The following is a 26,315-nucleotide window of genomic DNA, read 5'->3' as shown; positions in this document are numbered from 1 at the left end:
ATTCTTATTTAAAGGCAGTATGAGGGAAAACTAGTCTCTGCAAGTCCAAATTCTGGGCAATTTGAAGGCAGCATTGTGTCCTTAAATCTGTCAATTCACATGAGCTTTTCTTGAAAGATTTGGAAAAAATATAGTAGACAAACCTTTCACTCTTACTGAGAAGTAATTCCTCATTCACACTGAATGACTGACCCGTATTGTATGATGAGTGTCACAGCAGAAGATGGCAGACATTTACAAAATGTTTAAGTAATTATCACAATATGAAAATTCAAATGAGAGATAAGATAATGTATAAGTAAACTCAACCATTTATAAAGAACGGCACACTGAATAATTCATCACCAGATTTTATGGTATTTATGATCTGAACTACAAAGAAAAAAAATTCAAATAGGCTAAAATAGTAACAAAACCATGTGCATCAATCAGTAATTAATTAAAGCAAATTCTGTGTTTTACCATTTTCCTGCCCTTAAATACCACCTTACACCAACCATAATTTTAAAAATTTAACATTTCTCTCTATCTTCTGACTCTGCTGAAAATGCTAGAGGTGTGTTATATTGGACTTGCAATAAAACCTTCCAGGACTGAGTGCTGCTCCTGGTCCAATAAATCCATGTGCACACAGATAGGATGGTAATTTGGCTGTCCCAAATTTTCACCCATGAATAGCATTCACTCCCACCACATACACACACACACACCTGCAGTAGATGTAGCAGTCTCCCACCAGCAGCCGTTTCTCCATCGTCCTCACAATCCTGTAGGAATGTGTTTTTGTCTTCACAGTATATCCTGTTGAAACGTGGAGTGGACAGTGGAGAAAAAAGCAATCAGGAAGCTGTCAGAGTAGTTCTGCTTTTGCTACATTTACTGTCATACAATGCTTTAATGGATCAGCCAGTGTTTATCAGTGCTATTCACTACAATATTAAACTGTACTGGAGTATGAGCTGGAGTAATGATCCTCCATTTACCGCACATTAAATTTCAGATATCCAACTTGGAGATTGGCAAAAGTGGTGAATTATTGAGTATTTACTGCATTATGTGGGGGAAAAGGGGGAAAAAACATTCTGAGATGTGATGTTATAGAAAATACACTAACAATGGGGTGTAATGAAGTGGAGTTACTGGACAATGTGATATCGAACATGATTATTTTCCAGTAACAGCACAGCACTGAATGTTTAACTTCTCTTATATAAAACATGGACAACTGCTCAGTTTTTCATAAAAATTTGATAAAATGTGAGGTGCTCTGGATAAAGGAGTCCACCAAATGCCATAAATGTTAACGTAAAAAAAATTTAATGTATGGTTTCTTCGAGGATGACTCCACCCACATCCACAGGGAATGAGAACTCACTAAAAAGTTTGATATGAATACCTAGGAATGGATGATACAGACTTAAAACCATATCATGACATTTCACAGTATGTTTCTGGCCACAAGGCACATCAGCATACATTCTTGATAGTCGTGCAAACAATCATCAGCCTCCATTCCTCTATCAATTCCTCCTTGTCAACACTTCAGACAGGCAACATGTCTTTGTCTAAGCAAACTGCCAGCACTTCAGTCAGTTCATTCCAACATTCATTCCAACTTTTTTTTAAAAAAATCTTAAGGACTGCAAATGGAAAAAGCGCTTACAATGTTGTTATTGTTCTTTCGCCTGCTCCATGTTTGAAGTGGCCACAGCGGATTATTTGGTCCGCATGTTTTTATGTGTCACAGGTTTTATGCAGGATACCATTCCTGACGCAATCCTACCATTTGATTCAGGCTTAGGACCGGCACTGAGAGTTAATCTTTAGGGGCTGGATTAGCTCCCTGACCATGAATCGAACCCGGGCCAGGACAATGAGAGCGCGGGATCCTGCCGCTGGACCAGGAGGCTGGCAAAAGTGCTTACAATACCCTTCTGAATTAAATGATTTTTCATTAGGTTACTTTTTGACACTTCTGGCTTACCCCATATTTTGGTTGGTGTTTTTGCTTGAAGTGGTGGAACAAATTTGATGTGTTTTCATCCTTTGTTGGTGCAGATTTTTCACAGCTTCACAAATCAAAATTTTTTTTATTCTGAGCTTCTGTATCTGAAAAACTTCTATATTGAAGATGAAGCTCCTTTTTTTGCTATTAATTCCTCTTCCTTATCACCAGGCCTTATCACCTCTTCCTTATCACTCATTCTGTGTGTGAGATGCCCACGTTACAGTATATTTACTCGTCATCAACTACAGTGTCAAAATCACAGGATGACAAATTCTTATCATCAGGAGGAACTGTACAAGTATATCCTGGATGATATAGCATGGCCCTAATACCAACTGAGAGAACATTTCTGGAAGAACAGTTTATTGTTCACAGTTCGAGAGATTTCATGCCGAGGCACACTGAAGCTGTTCTGGATGTTTGCTATGCTCCAATAAAACTTTAATAAGATGCTGTGTGCATTTTTCCTTTAAGACCATGCATCATCCATTTGTATATACCTATAATGGGAGATTTTTAACATTAAATGTCTGGCAAAATTATAATCCTATTTTAAGACAATGAAAATTTACACCTTGAATGGTGTATGCATTACAAACACATGCTCATAAACTTGTATGCGGCACAATACAAGGTAATTACAGTCTGAACGCATTTGAAATCTTTTAAATATAAATGAAATAAACTTTTAATCCAATGTTGATATCCCTGGCCTGACCTTCTGCATTACTAGGAATGTTTTACTTTCCCAATAAACAAACTGTAATTAGAACTTTGCTGTGCAGTGATTATTAAAAAAATAATACAGAATGAGAATACTTCAGAATTAAATGATAATTTAATTATCTGTATAATATTCTGTTTGTAGTTCCACAGCCATGTATTTATTACTGCATAAAACTGCATGACCCTTTTTTAAGATTAGAAAGAAAACTTTAGCTGAGTTCTATATATACATAAATTAGAATAAATTAACTTAGTGTTGATAATAAGGCCAGTGTTTACTGCCCGTCACTGTTCAGCCTCACTAATGAATTTTGCCAATTAACCAGCATAAACACATGAATTATGCATTTAGTTCATACTGGTCATTGTGGATCTGCTGTTACTGAAGGATGGAATGAAACTAAATAATGCAGGTGTTAAAGACTCGCTCTGTTCAGACTAGAATACAACCATTGATCACTTTGTTAACATTTTTGATGGTTTATTAATCGTGAAGTCAGTGTTAACTAATGCTGGCATCAAGGTCATACAACTGTCTTTGGCTCTGCAAATCAAGGCAGTGGATTTTTCCCTTGAGTTTCAGAGATGTATTGTCTGTGCTTTCCAAATGAAATGGGTCGAGGACAGCGGTTTGTCTCCATCAGCTATTCAGCACAATATTATCTGAGCATTACAAACCTTTGCTATGTCAATATCACCTGTAGGTTAATCTCTTCCAGATGACAAGCCTCCTCTCATCTATAGTATATCATTAGGTTTATACTCACAGACTGCCCCAATAAGATATTCTCTCTCGGTCTCACACACACAGACACATACACACATAGCCAAGATCCTAGCTTCAGATATTAAAGAGTGTACATGAGTACATAATAATGTACATTAAAATATACTGTTAAGCTAATAAATAGTCACAAAATGGCACAGAGTGTAAACTGAATTCTTTGAAAATTTCAATAGAAGGAACTACAGCCTCTTCCTACAATAATAGTAGAAAAAATGGTGTGTAAATAGTTTATTTTATAGAAAGTGAAAGGGCACCTGATTTGAAAAGACAAACTAAAACTATGGAAATTTTAACAGTCAAAGTCACAGTGATTGCTGTTTGTAAAATCCAGACGAGTTTGAATTGAAGAAAAGATAGATATGTGATAAAACACACACTTTGCACACCTACACATTCTCGCCTCCACGATTTATCCAGGCAGACACATACCTGTATGCGTATATATTGTGGGTGGCACTTGCAATTTTCTTGTTTTCATACAGTTTGTCTAGCACCCTCTGGACCTGCAACAAATCCATCAGAAAAACATGTCCAATAAATCAGAGGTATTTCTCAAATGTGTCGACTTTATTCATATAAACCAAAAGAAGGTTTAAAGATCATGTTCTGTGTGGTTGTGAATTAAACACTTTGAAATGATCTGTAACAGCACCTTTTTGGCAATGACTCTGTGCAAGCACACACATGTTCATTGTACTATCCTTACTAATCTTGAGCAGACCTTCTACTTGATAAATATTAATGCATTTAATTAATGCTGTTCTACACCTAAAATAAACTTAACCTTTAGGTTCTTCTAGTTTTTCCCAAAAATAAATAAATTAATAAATAAGTGATTCCTGGGGACCAGTCAGAAGCCTTCCCAAGGCCAACACCCAAAAAACCCTTGTATTTTTCCACAAGTGCACTCTGCAAATTTTTAATTAAGACAGGGACATCCAACCCTGCACCTTAATATTCATCACCCTCCTGAGTTTAATTCAAGGCTCCATGGCAGGTGCAGTGTATGTGGTGGAGTGCATCACACACAACATCAAGAAGAGAGACAGTGATGGCAAAGAAACAATTCAGCTAGTCTCCTAACTCCCAACCTGACCACAGCTAAACATCAGACAGACAACAATAAATGTAAAAATGGGTTTATGATAGTTGTAGAGTCTCAGGTACACAACTGGGAAAGCTCTCCTCACATGGATCTGTATGGTCTTCTCATATGGTGACATTCTTCTATCATATGGTGACATTTTGAGATTCTAGACTATATTACATTTAAAGATTTCATTCTGACTGTGGCACAGGATCACCACAGACATTTTGACAATCTGATTACAAATGAATGTCTGTGTCACTAAGGTTCATAGCTATTCAACAACTTAAAGAAATGACATTAACTCTGTGTGGAAATCACACTTAATTAGCAAGGGATTAGACTTCTTTAAGCAGAATGGCTCTTTACATAACATAGCCTTTGTAGGAAGATACCCAAGGCATGCTTTAAAAAAGATGTTAATAAAAGGTTGCTGAAATATATTTATCGTTTTCATAAAGGTGAGGTGACCAGTGGTGACTAGTGATTGGTCAGTGAGAAGAGTGGTGCTCAGTGATTGACTGTTGGGAACTATGGTGATTACTGGTTGGTTTATGGGAACAGTGGTGGTCAGTAATTGGTGGTTGAGAGAGCAATCATGATTAGTGATTGGTCGTTGCCAACAGTGGCAATTAATAATTGGTCACTAGGATCAAAAAAGTGACCAGTGGTGTCATCTAGTTGGCAAGACTGTGTACAAAGCTTTTTCTACAATTTTTTCCCCAATTGAAAACAAAACTTTTCTTGGCAATGATTAACACAACATCTAATGACTTTACATTCTGTGGCTGTGAAAAGTTGGAGTGAAATGACTGAGAGGTCACAGAGTGATGGAGATGCTGCGATGTGACAGTTCAGACAATGTGACATGCAGTCAGTGACTGTTTTCCTGAGAGACTGTGTGGTGAGGCATGACCAGATGGTGTGGAAGTAGGTATCTGGCATGGTATTTGTGCAATGAATGCAGATGATTGTGTCTGAAAAGTCTGTGTTTGGTATTTGTAAGAGCTGTGATTTATCTTAAACTGAATTAGATGTCAACTAGTTTCTTGTCATTGAAAGATGGCTGTTTACATTTGCTTATAGAATGATTTATTGTGATGGATTTCCAAATCTTTTCAGAATTTCTCCAGTGAGAGGGATATCATCATTTATGATGCCTCTGTTAACTTTATTTGGAATAGTGTATTCAGAATAATGATTCCCCCCTATTTTACACCTAAAAGCCTTGCTTCTCTTCTAATATTTGAAAATCTATGAGTTTGTTGTCTTTAGATGTGTGTAAGTGAGTGTTTCCTGTTGATACTCAGCAAATAATGTGGATTAATATGAAATTGTTTTTTTTGCTATTTTGTGTGTGTGATATTTTAATAGCTTTGGAGAAATCTTCAAGTTAGCAGGTTACTGTGAGTAAATGTAAATCAAATTTTAAACATACTACATTACTATACACCAATCAGGCATAACAGCACCTGCCTAATATTGTGTTGGTCCCCCTTTTGCTGCGAAAACAGCCCTGACCCATCAAGGCTTGGACTCCACTCGATCGCAGAAGGTGTGCTATGGTATCTCACGCCAAGATGTTAGCAGCAGATGCTTTAAGTCCAGTAAGTTGTGAAGTGGGGCCAGGACTTAAAGGATACTTTTGATAGATACTGACCACTGCAGACCGGGAACACCCCACAAGAGCTGCAGTTTCGGAGATGCTCTGATCCAGTCATCTGGCAATCACAATCTGGCCCTTGTCAAACTTGTTTAAATCCTTACACTTGCCATTTTTCCGGCTTCTAACACATCAACATTGGGGACAAAATGTTCACTTGCTGCCTAATATATCCCACCCACTAACAGGTGCCACAATGAGGAGATAATCAGTGTTATTCACTTCACCTCTCACTGCTCATAATGTTATGCCTGACCAGTGCATATACTTTCTCTATGTGATTAACAGTCAAATGCATTCAAAAAGGAGCACTACTTGCTAAATTCTTTTTTGTTTTTTGAAAATAAGCTTAATGCATAGTAAGTAAGAAAAAAAGAAATGCAAGTGGAATGTTAAGGCAGTTTGATTAGAGCTGGAAGACTGAATGTTTGCTTTTTAACAGAGGTAATCCAGGTTATTTTGCTGTAACAAAAGAGGCAGTGAATTAAAGAAAGCATAGCAATATTTTGTAGCAGTAGAGTTGAATATACTTATAATTTATAGTTTGTTTATGTTTTGGGAAATACAAGCTAAATATCATTAGAAAATACTGTGAGCAGGTACAAACGACAATAAATATGTCGTGAGCATATTTCAAACCAAGTCTGCTACACATCACTAGCTGTGGATCTGTCAGAGCCAGAATTCACACAACATGTTGACACTGCTGTCATTTCTACATCTTTTCAGTCTTTCCAGTATCTCTGATGGCATAGACGTAGGGTTCATATAAAGGGAAAAAGAACAAAGAAAACCCCCACCCACTTCAGATTATAATATAAATTCAGATATTTGGTGCACTAAACAAATATGGTATCATTACTATGACCCCAACCCTAATACCTACAAAGTGACCTATATTATAGGTGTAGCTGAGGAAATGGCAACTCCGTATCTGTGCTCCGGATCAGTTGAACCTGAACCAAACTTGGCATCCAGATGGTAAAAGCTTGGGTGAAAACTCTTAGGTGTGAGGTGGATACCAACTGGCAGCTCCAGAAGTCTCTAAACTCCAAGAGAAGTGGGTGTGCATAGTGAGACAGGGCTCATTAGGCTTATTGTGGTGTCGTTCGCCTACACTGTGGCAAAAGCACAGCTCAAAGCAATGTCCAGAGACAGCCTGGCAAGAAACGCACTAATAATTGTCTGCATCTCCAACATTCATATCCCTTGAGTCTTGTCTGTACAATGAACCAGCGTGTGCCGTGAATACCAATTACGCATCTATTCCTCACCAGTAGAACATGAAGCCACGGACACCAAAGTGGCTCACCCATAAGAAACAGCTATGGTACAAACATTAACCTAGAGAATCTGGAATTTGTAATGAGTATAGTAATCCTTAGAGAGCCTCATTATTACCGTGTGTGGCTCATTTGCATGTTGGGATGACAGAATATCAAGCAATGGCTACTTGCAAGCGTTTAAAGGCTATTAGCTACAATTCTCAATTCTAAATCCTATCCTATCCTCAATTCTAAATATTATACAACAATATTAATGCAATAAACATGACCAATTTTCTATTGGCCAATTAAAGCTCATTCAGATGCAAAAAGTATTCTTGTTGTACAAAAACAAAAAATGAGAAAAAAGGAAAAGCCTATGAAAGCACATCATAACTGGCAGGATAATCATCAATTTGCTAACTACATAAGCAGCTAGGTAGAATTCTAAACTAGTGATTTGTGTTAGTAAGTACTCAGTCCAAACCTCTCCAGCACAATAGCTAAAGTTCATTAAGAGCAGGTGGTAAGTCAGTAGCATCATATTTGCACCAATTTCCAAAAATGTATGGTGTACACATTGCTACAACAAGGAGAAGCTAACTGCTTAATTAAAAAAAAGATGGTTATATTAATAACTTCCTATAAATCCTATAAACGTCCAACGACTAGAAATCCAAAAACAAACAAAAGAAAAATTCTGAATGAATGAATGAATGAATGAATAAATAAGAAGCAAAAGATCAGAAATAAAAACAAAAAAGATTCAGTAAGCAAAAAAATTTAGTTGATGTCTGATATTTCACTTGCAGCTCTTTTTGTTTTGTTCAATAATTCATCTGGTGTTGTATAAAGAATACAGCTCTCCGAATAAGAGCACACATCTGAGGTCTTTTCTTTTGCTACATGTAAATATATATTTCTCTCTCAACAAGCTGTCAACAAGTTGTCAAACCAAGACAGAATTACCGACATTTCTCTTGAGTAAGGAATTCATCTCCTCCTCTGCCTGAATGAACAGAAACCTGAGCACAGATCCATATCGGTGCAACAACAGTGATCCACAGGGCAGGTGTGAATAAGTTATCTGATGCTGGACAGATAGATCCAGGAGAATCTGGCAAGAGGTTTTTTGTGCCCCAAACATAAATTGTAAAACCGTACACTGAGAGCAAATCGATAGGAATTCCTGAACAGCTTGACACCTTACCTAAATCCATAAGGAATAAGCATGGAGCTCTTTTGTTTGTGAGAGCAAGGTGTGTGAAATACTCCTTTAAAAACACTAGAGGTTGGTTTTCCACAAAACATGCAACAGTCAGCAGGGATTTCACCACTGGTGAGTCTTTAAAGTCTAAGAATACTGTGACTCTCAATCCCAGTGGAGAGCCTGCACATTTCCATTCCTTTTCTTCATTTATTCATTTGGCACTTTTTTTCCAATGCGACTCATAATTGAAGCAGATTTCCATCCACAGAGAGAATGTTGAGGGAGAAAGGTTGATGAGAAAAGTCACAGGAGAATGGGCAGACTGGTTCGAGCTGATTAAAGTCTGTAGCAACTCAAGCAACCACTATTACAACCCTGGTGAGCAGAAAAGCATCTCGGATAACACAACATGTCAAACCTTGAGGCAGAAAACCTAATCGGATTCTAGTCCTGTCAGTCAAAACATTAAATCTTAGACTACAGTGACTGGAAAAGGGGTGTTTTCAACTATTTATCAAAATCATGATAATTGGTTGGATAGTGAATGCTTGTTTGCTGAAAAATGACCAAAATATAACAATACATTGTGTTTAATTAATTAAACAATAAAGCAATTAAAAGTATGTAACAAATGTAATCAAGTATCAGTTACTTGTAGGAAAGAAAAATTACATCAGCAGCTAGCTTGGGTCTTTAATATGTGTACTCCACAACTTCATGTTTTCCTCACTTCAACACATTACCCATCTCTCAGGCTGAGGCAGGTGTACAAGAGTAAGAATAACCTAAGATTGCCCTTAAAATTTTGCATATTTCTGAGTGCCAACTGGTAGCAACATACTCCAATGTTAAAATGCAGAACTCTTGCACAAAATGTGTTGCAAAAAAGGTTGGCAGGTCTATGCATCTTTTACCTGAAACATGTGGGTATAGTGTACATTTTAAATGATTCAATGTACATAATTGGATTTTTGAAAATAAAGCTTAAACATTTGTTGTGTGGATTTTTCTAGGTAAAAAAAGACATAATAAACATGTGCACATCATGGTCTGGTTAGTTAACCTTTTTTTTATTTTTTTACTGTGGCTATATTTATATCACACAATAATTAATCGAGTGAATCCTGAGACATGGTTTAACAAATTATAAACTAACCTTTGTTAATTAGGTAAATGTAAATGTTCCGTACCTGTTTAGATGTCACTACGAGAGCTAAGTGAGGTTGAAATGTGCTGCGTCTGTCTGTGATTGCCTCGCCATGTTTAATCACTGGGAGCTCCTCATCTGAATCTAAACACACACACACACACACACACTTTCCCTCAGTGTGCAGACTATAACAAGCCAGGAGTTTGTAAGGATGATCTCAGTGCCATCACAACCTAAGCACTCTAAGGAAGATAATTTCATGTAAATCCTCTGGAACTACATCAAAGTGGTAGGAAGCAAATATTAATCAGATTACACTAGACATGACAAGACTCGAAAAGAAAAACCTGCAACTGCAAATGCTGGTTTGAGGACATGACGTGCCTGTGGAGGAGACGGAGAAAAGATGCGCCTGCTCAGTGCTGAGCCTCAGGACGCTGTAATCTGGAATTTCACCCTCATCCAAATCGTCATCCTGTTCTTCTGTCGTTTTTGCATGCCGTGGCTCCAGTCCATCTGCTAACAAACAGAAAGGGTGTAAATGACACACTATGCACCAGAACAATGCTCTCATTATCATTAGTTAACACCAAACTCAACATAGAATTATCTTCCAAGTTTTCTTTAAGCATGTATTTGATGCACTTCAATCAATGCTTGCAATCGAGACAGAATGAAAAGAGGCAGAAAAGGTCAAAGACCCTGGTCCTGTTGAGACTGGGGGACTGATTTGAATGTTCTTCCACCAGGACCATGCTAATCAGCCCCAAAACGCCTCTCTTGACCCTGTGTAGGAAAGCGAGCTTCACTTTAACCCTTAGCCAAAACAGAATGGCAATTTACAAAGATGTTTTTAATATACAACTGAAAGACCAGACTACTGAAATTTTAAACTGTGATGTAAAATTAGCTGTGCATGATATAAGAAAGATAAAAGAAAAATACAGTGATTACATTCCTATAGTCACGATTCTCTCATGAATCTACATTCTCTATAAATAACTGGGCCATAATTAGACTGCTATTTAGACTATAATTAGATTTTTTTTTCCCACATAGGCTTAATATCATTATATGTTGTTAGAAGAAAGTGCAAAACCAACTTTGGAAGAATTCCTCAGAACAACAAAAGCTGCCAGTCAGACAAAACAAGGTGGACAGCAAACAGCAAGGAGATATGATAAACCAAATGTTTTATCATTGTCTATCCAAATAAAATGTCGGCACTTTGACTGAAATGAATGCGCTGCCATTTCTGCTGCTCTTTCATTTGAGAGATTCTGGGCTTTTGATCTTTTCAGAACTCGATCAAAGCATAATACTGGTATGACTCTCCTCCTTATCCTTTATTACGATTCACACTTGAATGAGCAACTTAATTTTAAAAAGCAGTTGAGGTTAAGTTACAAGCCCATAAACACCGATTCCTTATAAACAGCTCCACTGAGATGACATGAAAGAGAAAAACAGCTTCAACTGAGTAACTAGAACGTAAACTATTTTGATGACTGAGTAGCGGAGATAATCACACAGTCAAGTATTTACGCTCTCTTGATTTAAAAGGAATGATGCTTTCAAATCGTTATTTGGAAAAAAAGAAATCTTATAGACTTGCTATGGCCAATTTCTGTTTCTGTGATAAGCATGTTTACAGGGCGGGTGTGAGACATGCTGTCAGAGCTCTGACGGGCTCACAGGGTGCTTCAGATGCAAAGAGCATCATTCTGAATTGCCACACTTACATGCACCTTTGTGCGTTAACTACAAAATGTCAACAGCACCAAACGTGATGGAAAATAACCACGAAAGGCTACAGAGCTCACATTTTATAATAATTAACTGGCCTGTAAGCACTCTGTTCAAAAAGTACAAGACAATCTGAGAAAAGCAATGCTTTCATCATAAACTGTATGGCTTCTGAGCTCTTTTTACTTATCTGCCCACAATGTCCTCCAGACACTGATTTTAGTTAGATTGTAGGCTTCTTATGCAAAACAGGAATCCTTTAATCTCATACATCTACAATTTTTAGCATGTTTTTTCATCCAGCTATAATTTTATACAAATTTTACAAAAAAACTTCACCGCATGTGCTCACTGCATAGTGTATAACAAAATGCTGATGAAATATATGATATGATATTCACAGCCTAATATGATGTTCACAAAACATGTTTAAGTAAATGTTTGTATATGCAACAACAACAAATGGCATGGATTCATTTTATTTTTGTAAAATGCTTTCAAATGTAATCTATTTATCAAACTTTAAATAACATTGGTTCTCACAGTCATTACATTATTTTTCTTGATTAAATAAAATATGCTATAATATAATAAAATTAATATAAAAAAACATGGTTATACTAGAAGACGTATACAGATAAATTGATTCATTAATAATTGATTTAGAGTTGCATTGTGACCCCTTAATTCGAAACTGAATCATATAAGTCCTGAGAGATTTCCATCCTTGCAATATATTTATCAATCTGCTCAACCTATTATTAATTCATAAGTCAAAATTAATTGGGTTTTAATTAGACCAATGCCACAATTGAGCAAAACACTCACAGGAAAACAAAAAACCTGCAAGACTGTTAGATATACATACTGCATATCCAATATGGAGATAATCTCTTCTGACCTTAATATTACCTGGGTTAAGATGATAAAATCCTGAGGCTGTGAATTAATTTATAATTATCTGTAGCATTAATTAAATAATAATTTAATATGAGATGACAAAGCATCATTCATGCAGTGCTGAGACAACAAGCATTGAGAGAACACTTTAACATCATAAAATCATAGAAATGTAAATATTATCAAAGCCACTGCTGCAGTTAAGCACAGTTAATGATGTATTGTCATATTCATAGTTCAGTAACCTATGACCATCTCCCATTCCCCAACCCAAACTTACTCACAGTGCCTTATTTGAAAATTCATGACCTTACAAGTCCATCCGTTTGATCTCTTGGGAAGAGAAGCATACAACAGCCCACTGATAGCAGGATCTAATTAGTATAATGTTTGCTTTATGGAAAGTGAGGTGCTACTTTTCATGACATTGCCATAATTACACCATTTTTTTTAGCAGGGATAAGAGGGAGAAACATCAGGTACTACAGCACTGACAGCTCAGCAAATCTGATCTTCCTGTTACACAGAGATACTTAAGGGTAATATTAAGATGGTTAGATATCGGGGAAAAGCCACATGCAGCTTGACTCAATGGATCATTAAAACGATGATCTAGAGTAACACAGCATAAACAGGAACCAAAAACACTGCTGAGAAACTGTTACTTGAACACCAAACATCATGGGAAGGAACGATAGTTAGAATGTTCAGGATGCTGTTGAAGATGCTACATTTTGCGTTTATGTTGGAAACTAGGCTGCCTAGGTAGTCAGCATTTTTGACAGCCATTAGGACAACAGGACAAAAAGGACAACAGCCCTTTTTTAACCAAATTGCGAGGACCCTTTCTAGAAAAGATTTTTAATTATGTTACTCACTGTATCTTTATAATCATATTCATTAATTTTATATTTTCTACGTTTTCCATCATTTTTTGTCATCACTATCATCTTTTGGGAAAAACTGCAAGGTGTTGGTCTGTAAGCTACCTATCATGCATTCCAATATAGATGCCACAGGCCAGTCAATATCTGTCTGCAGGCCGTATTTGACCCTGGGGACTTTGGACATCCTTGAACCAAACCTTCGTAACCATGGTAAAACAATGGCATGGTTTTAAAAAAAAAATTAAAAAAAAAAAAAAATTGTGAAACATTTTATTTCCACACCTTCAAAAACAATGGTAACCATGGTTTCACTACCATGAGTAATTTTCCTAAAAGCAGCAAGCAACTATGATGTACAGGATATATAAAGGAACATAGTTGGCATCATAATGCCACTGCAATCATGTCTATTTTCATACAAGAAAATGACCGGCTTCCCCAAATTCTACGACTGTACTGCTATTTCTTCAGGTCATATACAATCAGCTGAAAATCAAAGTCATCTGCAACCCCATGTGTGGATATTATACCTTAGGTTTTATTGAGTGCACCACAGCAGAGAACCACTTTCATCTGAAATAGTGTTAAATATAAGCCGAATTTTTATGGGCCGTGTAGTGCATCTTTCTACTTCATTATTTGTCGTCACAATATAGCGGTAACCAGCCAAGAAAAAAAAATCCAGGCATGAGCTGGACATAAACACTGATTTTCCTGCAACATTCTCACACCTCTCTTCCTCCTCACACCTCTTTCCCAGTAACATCATTTTCACATTAATTTGATTTTAATATAGGCTGGCTAGAGATGCTTCGCTCTCACACCTTGGACACAGGACATAATCTCAGGTGGTGATATAAGGCAGCCGAAACTCAAAGTTGTGAGGTTTAAAATGATTAATGGGATTAATTTGTCTTATGAATAGAGCAGCCTGATGCAACTCAATGCTTTTCAATGTTGTATTTCTTCCTTTCAATCTAACTGCCACTTTGTACTTGTACTGTAACACAAATTAAATCTGCATATTAAAAGACCATCACATACCCACATGGTTGTCTCTTTGGCACTAATTACATGCAGTGAAATAAATAAATAAAATAAAGTCCATAGACAACTACATGAATGTTTAGTGGCTGAGTTATTACAAATAATGTGTAAATTTCCTAGGTCATGGAGAACTGAAATTAAAATAATACTGCGAAAAAAAAAGCTAAAAATATAACACATTAAGTCAAAACAAGAAGCACCCTGGCTATGTCCAAAATGCCAAGAAACAACATGAAGTGAAAAATTCAGCACAACATCCACCTTAATTTATTACAGCCTTTAGCACTGTAGGTCATGATGGCTTTTCAAGCTTAGCTAGCACCTTAGCCTTTGTTAGATCAACTAGCTCTGATAGCACTGAAGTCTTCATCATTGGCTGTTTTATCACCACAGCATTTGTATACTCAACTCACTCTGTTAGCCTCATCAACCTTCATTAGTGTAGCTTCATCTTATACTTTATCTTGTCTATGGTACTAACTCATTCACTGGGACTTTTATAGTAATATTTACCATAAGTCCAATAAACTGATTAAAAATGTGCTGTTATTTAACAAAGAAAGACACACTGACGTGAGAAGGTGATGTTTGTTGAACTTTTATTGAAGGAGTCTCCAGTGTCACTACATGAGCAATTACAGAGCACTTTCTGGTTCTTGAGTAACATGACAATGTCTCATTAACATCAACACAGAGGGGAAAAAATAACTAATAAAAAAATCCAACTAACAGAATTAATATATGCTAATATGACTGCTGTAATTGAAGTGCAACTAACTTGTCTTGTGGACATTCCACAAACATCAACAGCATCACCACAGTATTTGTCAGGCTCACCTTGCCAAGTTAGCATCAGTCTCAGTTTAGCTCAATTTAGTTAGCTGTTATAGACTTCATTATGCCTTTGTCAAACAAATTGGATAAAAAAATAAAAATACCAGGCACTACCAATGCAGCAATACTTTTTGTTTTGGTTGTTTAAAAAAAAGAAGAACAAAAAAACAGGTTAATTTGTGTATTTTTTATTATTTCTTTTTAATTTAGTGAGTGCTACTATACTCACTTGCTAATGAATTATTAAAAAGTCTATGCTGGTCCTGAGCTAATACAAAACTATTTAACAAAACCCAAATCATAATCTGGTGTAAAAAAAAAGACCTTGAGGATTTTGTCTGGTGTGGGAGGAAAGCAGAGAGTGGTAAAGGGATACACATTGATCTTGAACTTGCCACCCATATCACAGAGCCTTTGAGAGAAAAAGATTAACCAGGCTTGACAAGGCCTTTCTTTCATCGATCCCGATTAGATCTGTGTTAGTCAGTAGAAAAGGGCAGCTTGAAGCATGTCAGGCCTTTTCAGCTTTGCCTCTGTTCACACCAATGGCTGCTTTGTACCATAAAAATGGATTTTCATATTAAAATATTGATTACATTCACACCTACTGCACTAATGGCAAAAAAATTGCTTAAATTGTTACAGCACCACCCACATTCACCACATATCCTTGGTCATCATTTCATCCAGACTGCAAGATCTTAAAACAGCATGCAACAGAGCATGCAATGGATGATGAAAGAATACTATTTTCAAAAAAGGAAAGGAAATCATCAAAAGAGATGCTTCTATCCAGACAAGTACTTTTTATTTTTGTAAAATGTCTTCAAATACAATTTATTAATCAAACTTTCAATAACATTGGTAATGGCATTACATTATTTTTCTTTATTGAATAAAAGATATTTCAAAAACAACATGGTTATACTACAAGAGTTATATGGAAAAATTTATTTATTATTATTTAATTTATAGTTGCATTGTAACCCCTTAATTCAAAACTGAATCATATTTAAAAGTCCAGATTAATTAATAAATCAAAATTGGGTTTTGATTGGGTTTTAATTAGACCAATGCCACAATTTAGCAAAAACCTGCAGGACTGTTAGATACCCATACTGTATATCCAATATGGAGATAATCTCTTCGGACCTTAATATTACCTGGGTTAAGATTGAGGGTCTGACAAAACCAAATGTCTTCAAATACAATTTATGTAAGTAATTTATAAATATCTGTAGCATTAAATAAATAATAATTTGATATGAGATATAAAACATCACCATTCATGCAGTGCTGAGACAACAAGCATTGAGAGAACACTTCAACATTAACACTAAAATCATAGAAATGTAGATAGAATCAAAGCTGCTGCAGTTAATCATAGTTAATGATGGGTTGTCATATTCATCGTTCAGTAATTTATGACCATCTCCCATTCCCCAACCCAAACTCAGTCACTCATAACAGTGCCTTATTTGAATATTCATGACCTTTCAAATGGCTTCACTAAAAATAGATCTTCATGATTTTATCAGGAGGTTTAAGTTATAGGTTAAAAATGTTTTTTTTTGGCTAAAAATGAACAAAAAATCTGATTGACTTGGAGCGCAGAAAGAGAGTTATAATATCTGTGAGCTGCTGTGACTCACCCTGACAATCCTGTAATAGTAATTCAGAGCGACTTCAGTGTCAGCAGTGTCGGGTTGGATTTTGCAGGAAATTTGTAAGCATACGTCACACGCCAGGTCAGATATATCAAAAGAATTCAAACGACAACCTCGGGCAAAAACAATGGCAGACTACCAGCGGTGGATAGAACAGTATTGGTATCGTGTTAAAATGAATCCCTACTCAATTCTAATCATGGAGGCGAAAATCTGCTGGAGTTAAAGTTACTGAATATGGAGACAATCGCTTAAACGTTATATACAAGTATTCAAGAGTAAAAGTAAATCTTTTTAAACTGATCAGAACTGAACAATTCTGCCATTTATTTTTCATTAATTAACATTTCAAAAATGTCAGAATGAATGTAGAAATGAATGCTAATTTGGTATCAAAAACAAAATAAATCTAGCTAGCACACTTCACCAAATCTAAAGCTAACTTACTTCCACTTGATTCTTTAGATGCTTAAAGACAAATTAGCATGGTTGAGCAGTTTGATATTGCTGTGAACTCGCTTTTAATGAAGAAATAACCTCATGTCTATCCTCATGGCATTTGAGATTTTTTACTTTGAAGATCAAAATCAATATGTAAGGAGTAACACAAATATATTTTTTTTCTCTTGTTAATTTTACATGAGCAAGAGTGAAAACATTCCACTTTAATTCTACTTGGGTAAAGCAGAGATCTTCCAAATTAGTTATTAAGCACAGTACAAATTACAAACTAAAGATACGAATGCAAAAAGTACTTTTCAAGCCCTGCAGACTAGATAGTAACAGGCTGGATCCACAACCAATCAGTAGAGAGAATAGAGCGTGAGTGTAGACAGGAGTCAGAAAGTGAAAGAGTCTGATATTACACTACATGAAGAGAAAAAAAAAAAAAAGTCAGACCTGAGGTTTTAGCCCATTTTCTGTTGTGGTATATTCTGTTCGCTATTTTGGTGGAAAGCTAGTGAATGATAATAGATTTACCCTCAGCTGAATACTGTATTGTAACCCATTTGAAATGATGTTGAGCTACAGAACTTCGTCAATCCTGAATTGTTTTTTCTCTTTTAGTAGACGCTTTCACTCTCCCATTTTCTCCCTCCTGATTGGCTGCAACTCCTGCCTGTCCCTGTATAGAAGATCTTTTGTGTCTCAAATTCAGGAAAATTGATGTCTGAAATATCTGAGTTGGCATATAACATACATCATCACGATATACAGTTTTTCCCCCTCTTATGAATCATTAATGATGTTTTTACCAACAAACAAAATCCTATAAACTGTAGCTTTAACATTAGGCCCAGTGAGGTGTAAACCAGGTACAGAGCCAAGCAAATGGATTTCAGCAATAAACATATAAACGTGTGAGCTATTCAGAGAGCTGAGAGATTACAGCATAATTTCTAAACATACCCGATGCTTCAAGCAATTGAATAAGCAAAAACACCAAAATCTAAGGAAAATATATACAAATACGAATGAAAAGGGCAGAACTCTTCATTCATTTAGGTTTTCATACACTGCTATTATATACAAATCACATACTAACCAAAATAATAATAATAATCTGGCACATAAAAATACAAAATAATGACCCAAGGTCAGAAAAACATGCAGTTTGTTTGTAAGGTTCAACTCCATTATGTAGCTTACGGTGTAATCCTGGCTTAGAGACTTGCAAACCCTGATCAATTACACAAAATCCCCAACACAAAATCACTTGTGTCAATCCAAATCACTGTTTGATTAATGTAAGGAGGATATTTCTAGTTGTAACTGGGTACATTGCAAGGGAGAAGGCTTTTAGCCTTTTCCTTAGAACAGTGTCCATGCTTATTTACATTCAGTTTAAAATAAATATAAGATAGCAATCGCCTTCAAATCATCTGAGACCAGAGCTGTAAATTAACTTAAATCATTATCCTGATTTCTGCTGCTCTCTAGACTATTAGCTGTTCTCAGTACAGCATTTGTTAATTTGTAGTTTTACACAGTTGTTATTGTTGCATGATGCGACAGTTCTAAACTACATACATTTAGCAGATGTCAAGAATACGGTTATATTTTGCTCAAAAAACACTTTCATATTTTCACGGTAAATTCAATATTTTAGATATAAATGTTTTTTTATCAAGAGATTTTTTGTAACCATTTTACTCATGAAATTCTGATGCCTTTTCTATTCCTATCCATTTACTTTAAAATTTAAGTGATGTACTGGATATGTTTTTTAAATAATTTATGCAAGAAAGGTTAATAACTATAGTTAGAATGCAAAAACAAACCTAGATATTTTATTTTAAGGGAAAACATCCTACAAACAGCATAAAAAAAACAATTCTAAAATAGCAAAAGAGAAATAAAGTGAAAAAAGCTTTGAGAGTTTATGGCTGGTTTTTTATAACCCTTGGACAGACTGATTCATAGCAACAGTTGCCAGAGACTTAGATTAGCTAATGAAGGATCAAATGAGTGGAATTTATAGCAGGCCATATGGAAGAATAATAACACAAAACAACCGGACAATAATCAAAGGAAAAGCAGCAAGCTTCAGTGTCAACTCTGGAGAGAACATTTGCATTCCAGGTTCAAAGATGTCTGCTCTGTAACAACCGGTTAACTTTATTAAACCAACCTGAATGTCTTCGTCAATCATTATTCCCATGTTAATCATTATTCCAATGTCAAACATTATGGCATCTGTGCCTGTAAGTAAAGCTAAAGAAGGTATGGCTTCTGTGATTGTCAGTCACAGTGAAGGAGGCGTGGCCTGTGAACCTGCCAACAAAACTAAAGAAGGCGTGGCTTCCATGTCTATCAGTTCTGTTCATGGAGGTGTGGCCTGTGTGCTATCTGTCCAAGTAAATTAAGTATCGCTTAATATCAGTCATTAATGTCAGATTATCTTGTCTAATCTATCTGATGCATGGTATACTGCATGTTTTTAGTCTTAGTCTTTAATCTAAAACCTATGTTAATGAAATTGCCTGGGATTTATAATGTTACAGATTGAACGAACTTGCCTTAACTAGAATAATTCTGTCCTTACAGTGTGTATTTTATACTGTTTATAAGATTTTTTTTTCAATAAGATTTGTTTTTTATACTTTTTCCCAATTTTTTTAAACTCTGCTCCGAGTTCACTTTAATGAATACAGATTATTTCATCAGAATTATCACCAGTGTATAAATATACTGAGAATAAAGTTTAATCACATTCAAATTAAAGCTGTGATGTTTTTAGGGGATGAGTTTACAGGCCTTCCAGTGCACTAAACGATGACAGGTTTCCTGAATAATCTGATTAAAATGCAGCAGTCACTACTAATTTAAATAAAGGACAGAATGAAAATGACTCACATGCAAAATTTCACTATCACATTCCCATTTTTCTCACAGAGGACATTCAGTTTGACTTGGTGAGTCAGCCATGTCTTACAGAAACTGACCCAGAGGAGTTTATATGAATAAACTCCACTAATTAGTTTGGCAGTGTACCCAGTGTTGACGTTCTGCACATTTACATCTGATGCTTGCAGGAACCCCTAGCTGCTTTCATGTCCTAACATGCTTGCTTAAACTCAGAGTGGATTTTGTTAAATGAGTAAATCCACTTTAACTCACCAGGGTCATACTTGTAGCAATGCCATTTATGTATTTAATTTTTCAATAAACAGTTTGCAAATTTTAGCTTTGCATCTGCATTAGTTTCTGAGATATAAAGGCTTTTAAAAGGGGATGTGGCCTTGTAAAAAATGAGTGCTATAGAAATAAATTCCATAAATCATTACCTTCAAACCATTCATGCTAGATAAAGATGTCATTTTAAAGCAACTATATTGGTATGTCAGTAACATCAATGTAAAATAAAAAAAAATCTTGTGCAACCCAGAGGTGTAGTTTTTTTGCATGAACTACCCTGAAATACTTGTTTCCAATTCTTACTCATGGATGGTTACCATAACACTCACCGTCCACTTTATCAAGAACACCTATACATATGCATTTATCCAATCAGTATAGCAGCAGGGTAGTGAAAAATAAAAACACATGAGGTCCAGTTAACGTTAATTAAGAAAAAATATGACCTTAGTGGCTTTGATCATGTCATAGATGATAGCAACAAAAGGACTAGATTGAGTATTTCAGAAAATGCATATCTGGGAATGTCACACACAACAGTTTACACAAAATGATGCAAAACGAACACATCCTGTGAGCAAAGGGTTTGCAGCCTAAAACACCTTGATGAGGAGAATGAAGACACTGGTAAGCGAAAAAGCATTCACATCAAACTTTGAGATACATGAGCTCCAACAACAGAAGAGCACATTGGGTTCCACTCCTGTCAGCCAAGAACAGGGACCTGAGTAAATCTCTGCAAAACTGGACAGCAGAAGACTGGAACAGGATTAGGTCTTTTTTTTTTCCGCATAATCTTTAAAAGTCCATTCTGAGTGAGTCTGTGCCCATGATAGCCTCAGGTTCCTGCTCTTGGCTGACAGGAGTGGAAATCTGGTCTTCTGTTGTTGGAGCTCATCCACCTGAAAGTTTGATTGCGTTGTGCATGCAGAGATGCTTTTCTGTTTGCCACAGTTATGAGTAAAATATTAATAATTACTATTAATAAAATAAAATGATTAGTTACTATATGCTTCCTGGCAGATAGAACCAAGCTGGCAATTTCCTCGGATCTCTCTCAGCAACAACGTGTTTCTACCCCCAGACCTGGTGCTCACTCAATGTTTTTTTTTTTTTTGCACTATTCTTTGTAAACTCTAGAGACTGTTGTGTGTGAAATTCCCAGATCAGCAGTTTCTGAAACTCTCAAAGAAGCCCCTCAGGCACCAACAACCTTGTCATTGTTAAAGATCATTTTCTTCCATTCTGATGTTTGAGGTGAACTGAAGCTCTTGTATTCGCATGATTTTATGCATTTATGCTGGCACATGATCGTCTAATTAGATAACTGCATAAGTGTGCAGGTGTTCCTAATAAAGTGGAGAGAAAAGGTACAGCACACTTGATTATGTACATCATATAACAGTGTTCTGTACAGTAAAATGCACTGTAACTATGCCATACTGTATACTTTTATATTAAAGGTCATCATTACGATTTCTTCATATTTATCTGCCCCAGAAGTCACTTTAGTTTGTGTAATCAGCTACAAGATGAGAAACCTACATCAGAATCATGCATTTTTCCCCATTTCTGTTTGAAAGCTACTATCTAGCTACACTCTGAGCTCAAGGATATGACAGGAGGTGACAGTCAATCAAGCATTACAGGAGAAGAAAATGAAGTGTAGATCTGGCTTTGTAAGATTAAAATTTGTTTCCACCTATTACCAGATTGCTCTTTTAAATCAGTTTTCAGTGAAACTGTCAAAAAAGGCTTTTTTAAGATGGTACACGATGGTAGATAAATGATTAAATAACAAATTTGTACCGTCACAACTCCTACTGCTGTCAGAATCTGACATCCACCCAAAATGCATGAGCACATCCCACTGCTGAATTTAATTACATATGATGCATGCATATCATATCACAAGTGATTTTATTTCCTCATCCTTCCCAGAATATTATTCATGGATACATCACTCAATAAGGGGCAAGTGTGTGTTTCCAATTTGCATAAATATTCTAGATACCTGTAGAAATATAGATCTGATCTGCAGATTTGTTAAATGTTGTAAACTTTTGGGAATACAGAAAGAACTTTTTATTTGAAGCTTACTAGAAATCATTTGTTGTAATACTGCTTAGTCATAAAATGATTATTTGTACTTAAGCACTCTGTGTATTACATTTAGATATTTAAAACACGAATTACTGAACATGAAAATACTAATTGTTATTTAATTTAATCGTAAATACACTTTAAACGTTAAGCCCTCAGATAATCCAGCGACATCTGTCTCAACCATGATGTTCTTCTTAAGAAAATGTGCAGAAAAGGCTATTTATTTTAGGTGTTCATCACAAACACGGTCACAAAATATCTTTATCGAAATCTGGGTATAGATTTAGATATAATGAGAAATCCAGAAGACACAGAGGTGAGGAAAAGTTTCCTGAGACAACATGAAGAAGACACCTTAAAAGGAACCAGAAACAAAATTCTCTCCTGGGTGACACCAGCCGAATACAAGCTTGCATTCTAGCGTTAATATTTGAGGGCTCAGGCTCTTACAACAGGGTCTGAGCTCTAAAAGCGTGAAAGCCTGCTCTGTAATTTTCACCTCTCATTAGTATCAGTGTCACCTGTGATCACCTGGGTGTTTACGGATGACAGCAGTGATTTACAGAAAGCCCAGTGCTTCCGTAAGATCAGAGATATCGCCTCACCCAGTGGTTCCACCGCAGATGTATTCTGGCAATCAGTGTTCCTCAGTGTAGTGATGAAAATGAAGCTTTTTGTGCACCGCTGTGCCGTTTAGCCGTATTCAAAAATAAGATGGTGCAGCCACAGCCCGCTGCCTTTTATATTAGATGCGGTCCAACCACGCAGAAGCATGAATTCATATTACCAACAACAAGAAGTGTTCAAAAAATAGTTCAGAATCCATTCATCATCATAATCACAAAGTGCAGTGTGAAAACTTGGCCTGTAATCGAGTTTATTTGTCACTCACCATGGGGGCTAGCAGATAAAAAGCCATTTCTGCCAGCTGCAAAAAAGGTGCTTAACAAGCATCAAAGATCTGACTGATTATAATGTGTGGAAGCATGCATTCAGGAGTCTCCATGGGTGACCAGAACAAAGATAAAAGAAATATTAAGCCTTGGGGCTTTATGAAAAAACCATGGTGCATCTGAACTGAAGATGTGCAGGAAATCAATATCAGCTGCACTGTAATAACTATCCAAAATACGGAAATATTTTTTGTTGTATCGGCTTGAAGCGTAAAATTATTTCATTCTGATTGTTTCTATAGCTTATAGCAACTCTTTCAGTAGTCTTCATAAAAAATATATTGTTTTTTTTTTTTTATACCACAGGGCTGTTACATTCTCGATTCTCATTCGTGTCACACCACGTCTCGCACCATGGGAGATCATGTGCACCTAAATTATGCTATCGTAAACTGAGCACCAGCATTTAAGTCATGTTTTGTGTTGGCTCTTTTTTTATCAAGCTTTCATGATATCATTCTTGCTTTGAATCTATAGTTCAAGTTTAATAAACAACCTGCACTTACATCTGCCTCAGCTATCAATCCATCTCAGGAAGCTGACCTGACCGATTGATGCAGCAGATTTTTTTTTTAGTTCCAGAAAAGGCTCCTGGATGGTGACTGCCCTGATGTGGAAACAGATTAAATATTGTGTGTAAAGGTTGATATGATTTTCTGCTAGGTTTTTTGTGAGGAGATTTTTATTTAATACTTAAGGAAGGATTCTCCAGTGACATCTTCAGGATGAAGAAGACTTGTAAGTCACTTTAGATAATGGCATAAAATTAAATGTAAAAAACGTAAATTCATCAGAGGTATTCCATGGCATTAAATGACTATGAATAGATAAATAGCATGGCATGTTATCCTTTAATAATTAAAAAAATATCCCAGAGTGGTTCAAGTGGAAAGCGTTTGGCCTAGTTCAAGAGATTGTTTGAATGGTTTGAGTTTGAATCCAGATAATGCCGAGAGCCAAGAGAGCAAAATTGGCCGCGCTCTCAGTGTAGGAGTAATGCCATACAATCTCTCCCCAGTCACCCACAATGATGCTAGCCAATCACGGGTGTTTGTGAGCTCAGGCATTTAGAAGAGGGCATATAATGTTTTGCTCCTTCTGTGATACGCTGCCCTGTGACCCAGTATAAGCAGCATGAGATTTTTTTTGAAAAGCCACAGAGGCTGGATTCATGAAAATATATGAAAATCACATTCTTTTTATATCCTTTTTTTTTATTCAGTACTAAAAATCTCGGTTTCTAGATGACCTGCATTAGTGAAATTTACCTTAATTTTCACTGCTTTTAGAAGGATATTACAGAGAAAGTTAGCAAACTTTTGATGAGTATTGGATTTATGCTTGACTTTATAATGAAAAATCACAACGGCATATTGCATTTTCTTAATTAAGAAATAAATGATTAAAATCTTAACCTTTCTGTAAAGAACACACAAGAATTTCCCTCATGGGATCAGTAAAGTATATCTTTCATTATAAAAATGAGCAGATTTTTGGTTTTGAAATATATGCACATTTTTACATATTTAATGAAATAAGATTTTGTACATATTTCGATGAAACATCAGATTTCCATCAATGTAACTAGACTGTGTGCAATATTATTATTTAGCATGATATCTATTGCTTCGAAAATAGAATATTCACCTGTAGCTTCTTTTGTTATATCTATGTGACATCTCATGCTGGCAGAAAATCCACAGTGATAGACACAATAGCTACCCTTGAGGCCAATTCCTGCTGAATGCTTTTTTTGAACCATTTTTTGATATATTACCCTTTTAATGGTTTAAAACCACATCAGCCCCATGAGACTTATGACTCATCCATTCTGCTGCATTTTTTCCACCCGTGTTGTGACTTTCCCTTTCAATTGCACATGCTAATGAAACACAAAACTCCACAGAAATCCATTCAAGCTCTCCTACTTGTGAAATTTAATTAAAACCATGCATCATTACGCTGATTGTGCTGCCTATAGATTAAAAGAATTCAAAATATTCTTATTTTCTTATCTACTCTGTGTTATAGTCCAACATAGCATTGTTCTTTAAAATCATGCTCATGCTGTGTCACAGCATAACAGACACAGAGGGAAGCATTATCTACCTTTATTCCACATGCATACCTCCAAACAGATTCCTCCAATTGGCTAAGGTCCCTGTGATTGACAAATGAGAGAGTATGCCATCTCTTCAACCCTTAGCTCATGAAAAATTTTGCTCTCTTGGACTCCTGGCCACCAGTTTTAGCAGCATCATCCGGATTCAAACAATTTCCTCTCTATGACCTTAATTTCCTTAGTTTAAAAACTGAAAACCTTGAGATCCAAATGTAGCTCCTTAAATGGCACCCTTAGGCACGAAACATGTTTTTAAGAACATGTTTTTATTAAATTATCAATAAACAGAGTCACAAAGCAAGTGTACAGAAATCTGGACGTAGATTTAGATGTCGAATGAGCAAGCTTAATATGACTGGTGAGAAGAAAAAAAGTCCCAACATCTTTTGGGTAACACTGAATATGAAATCGCTGCCTTTTCATAATTACATACTATAAAGTCGAACTGTATGAAGTATGCTAAAAGGATGGTCTGTATGAGGAAATTATGACTAGGTGTCCTAGGATAACCACAGGAC

At 36.0% G+C, this 26,315-nt stretch overlaps 1 protein-coding gene across 2 annotated transcripts in view; it reads right to left on the bottom strand.

The window, feature by feature from the left end:
• impact (impact RWD domain protein) overlaps positions 1–26,315 on the bottom strand; it is a 45,580-nt gene that overhangs the window by 13,328 nt on the left and 5,937 nt on the right. The window contains exons 6-9 of one of the 2 annotated variants that reach the window (XM_058401077.1): positions 10,281–10,412; positions 9,937–10,037; positions 3,951–4,024; positions 711–801 (exon numbers count right to left, since the gene is read on the bottom strand). In XM_058401077.1, the coding sequence (XP_058257060.1) occupies positions 711–801; positions 3,951–4,024; positions 9,937–10,037; positions 10,281–10,412 (398 nt within the window). Of the gene's footprint in view, positions 1–710; positions 802–3,950; positions 4,025–9,936; positions 10,038–10,280; positions 10,416–26,315 lie in introns of both variants that reach the window. The other variant, XM_058401076.1, reaches the window with a different exon arrangement.

The sequence above is a fragment of the Hemibagrus wyckioides genome, linkage group LG10 (genome assembly GCF_019097595.1).
Source record: "Hemibagrus wyckioides isolate EC202008001 linkage group LG10, SWU_Hwy_1.0, whole genome shotgun sequence".
In the NCBI taxonomy this organism is placed as follows: Eukaryota; Metazoa; Chordata; class Actinopteri; order Siluriformes; family Bagridae; genus Hemibagrus; species Hemibagrus wyckioides.
Note: the sequence above shows the minus strand (reverse complement) of the source record. Positions and strands in the feature narration are given on the sequence as shown.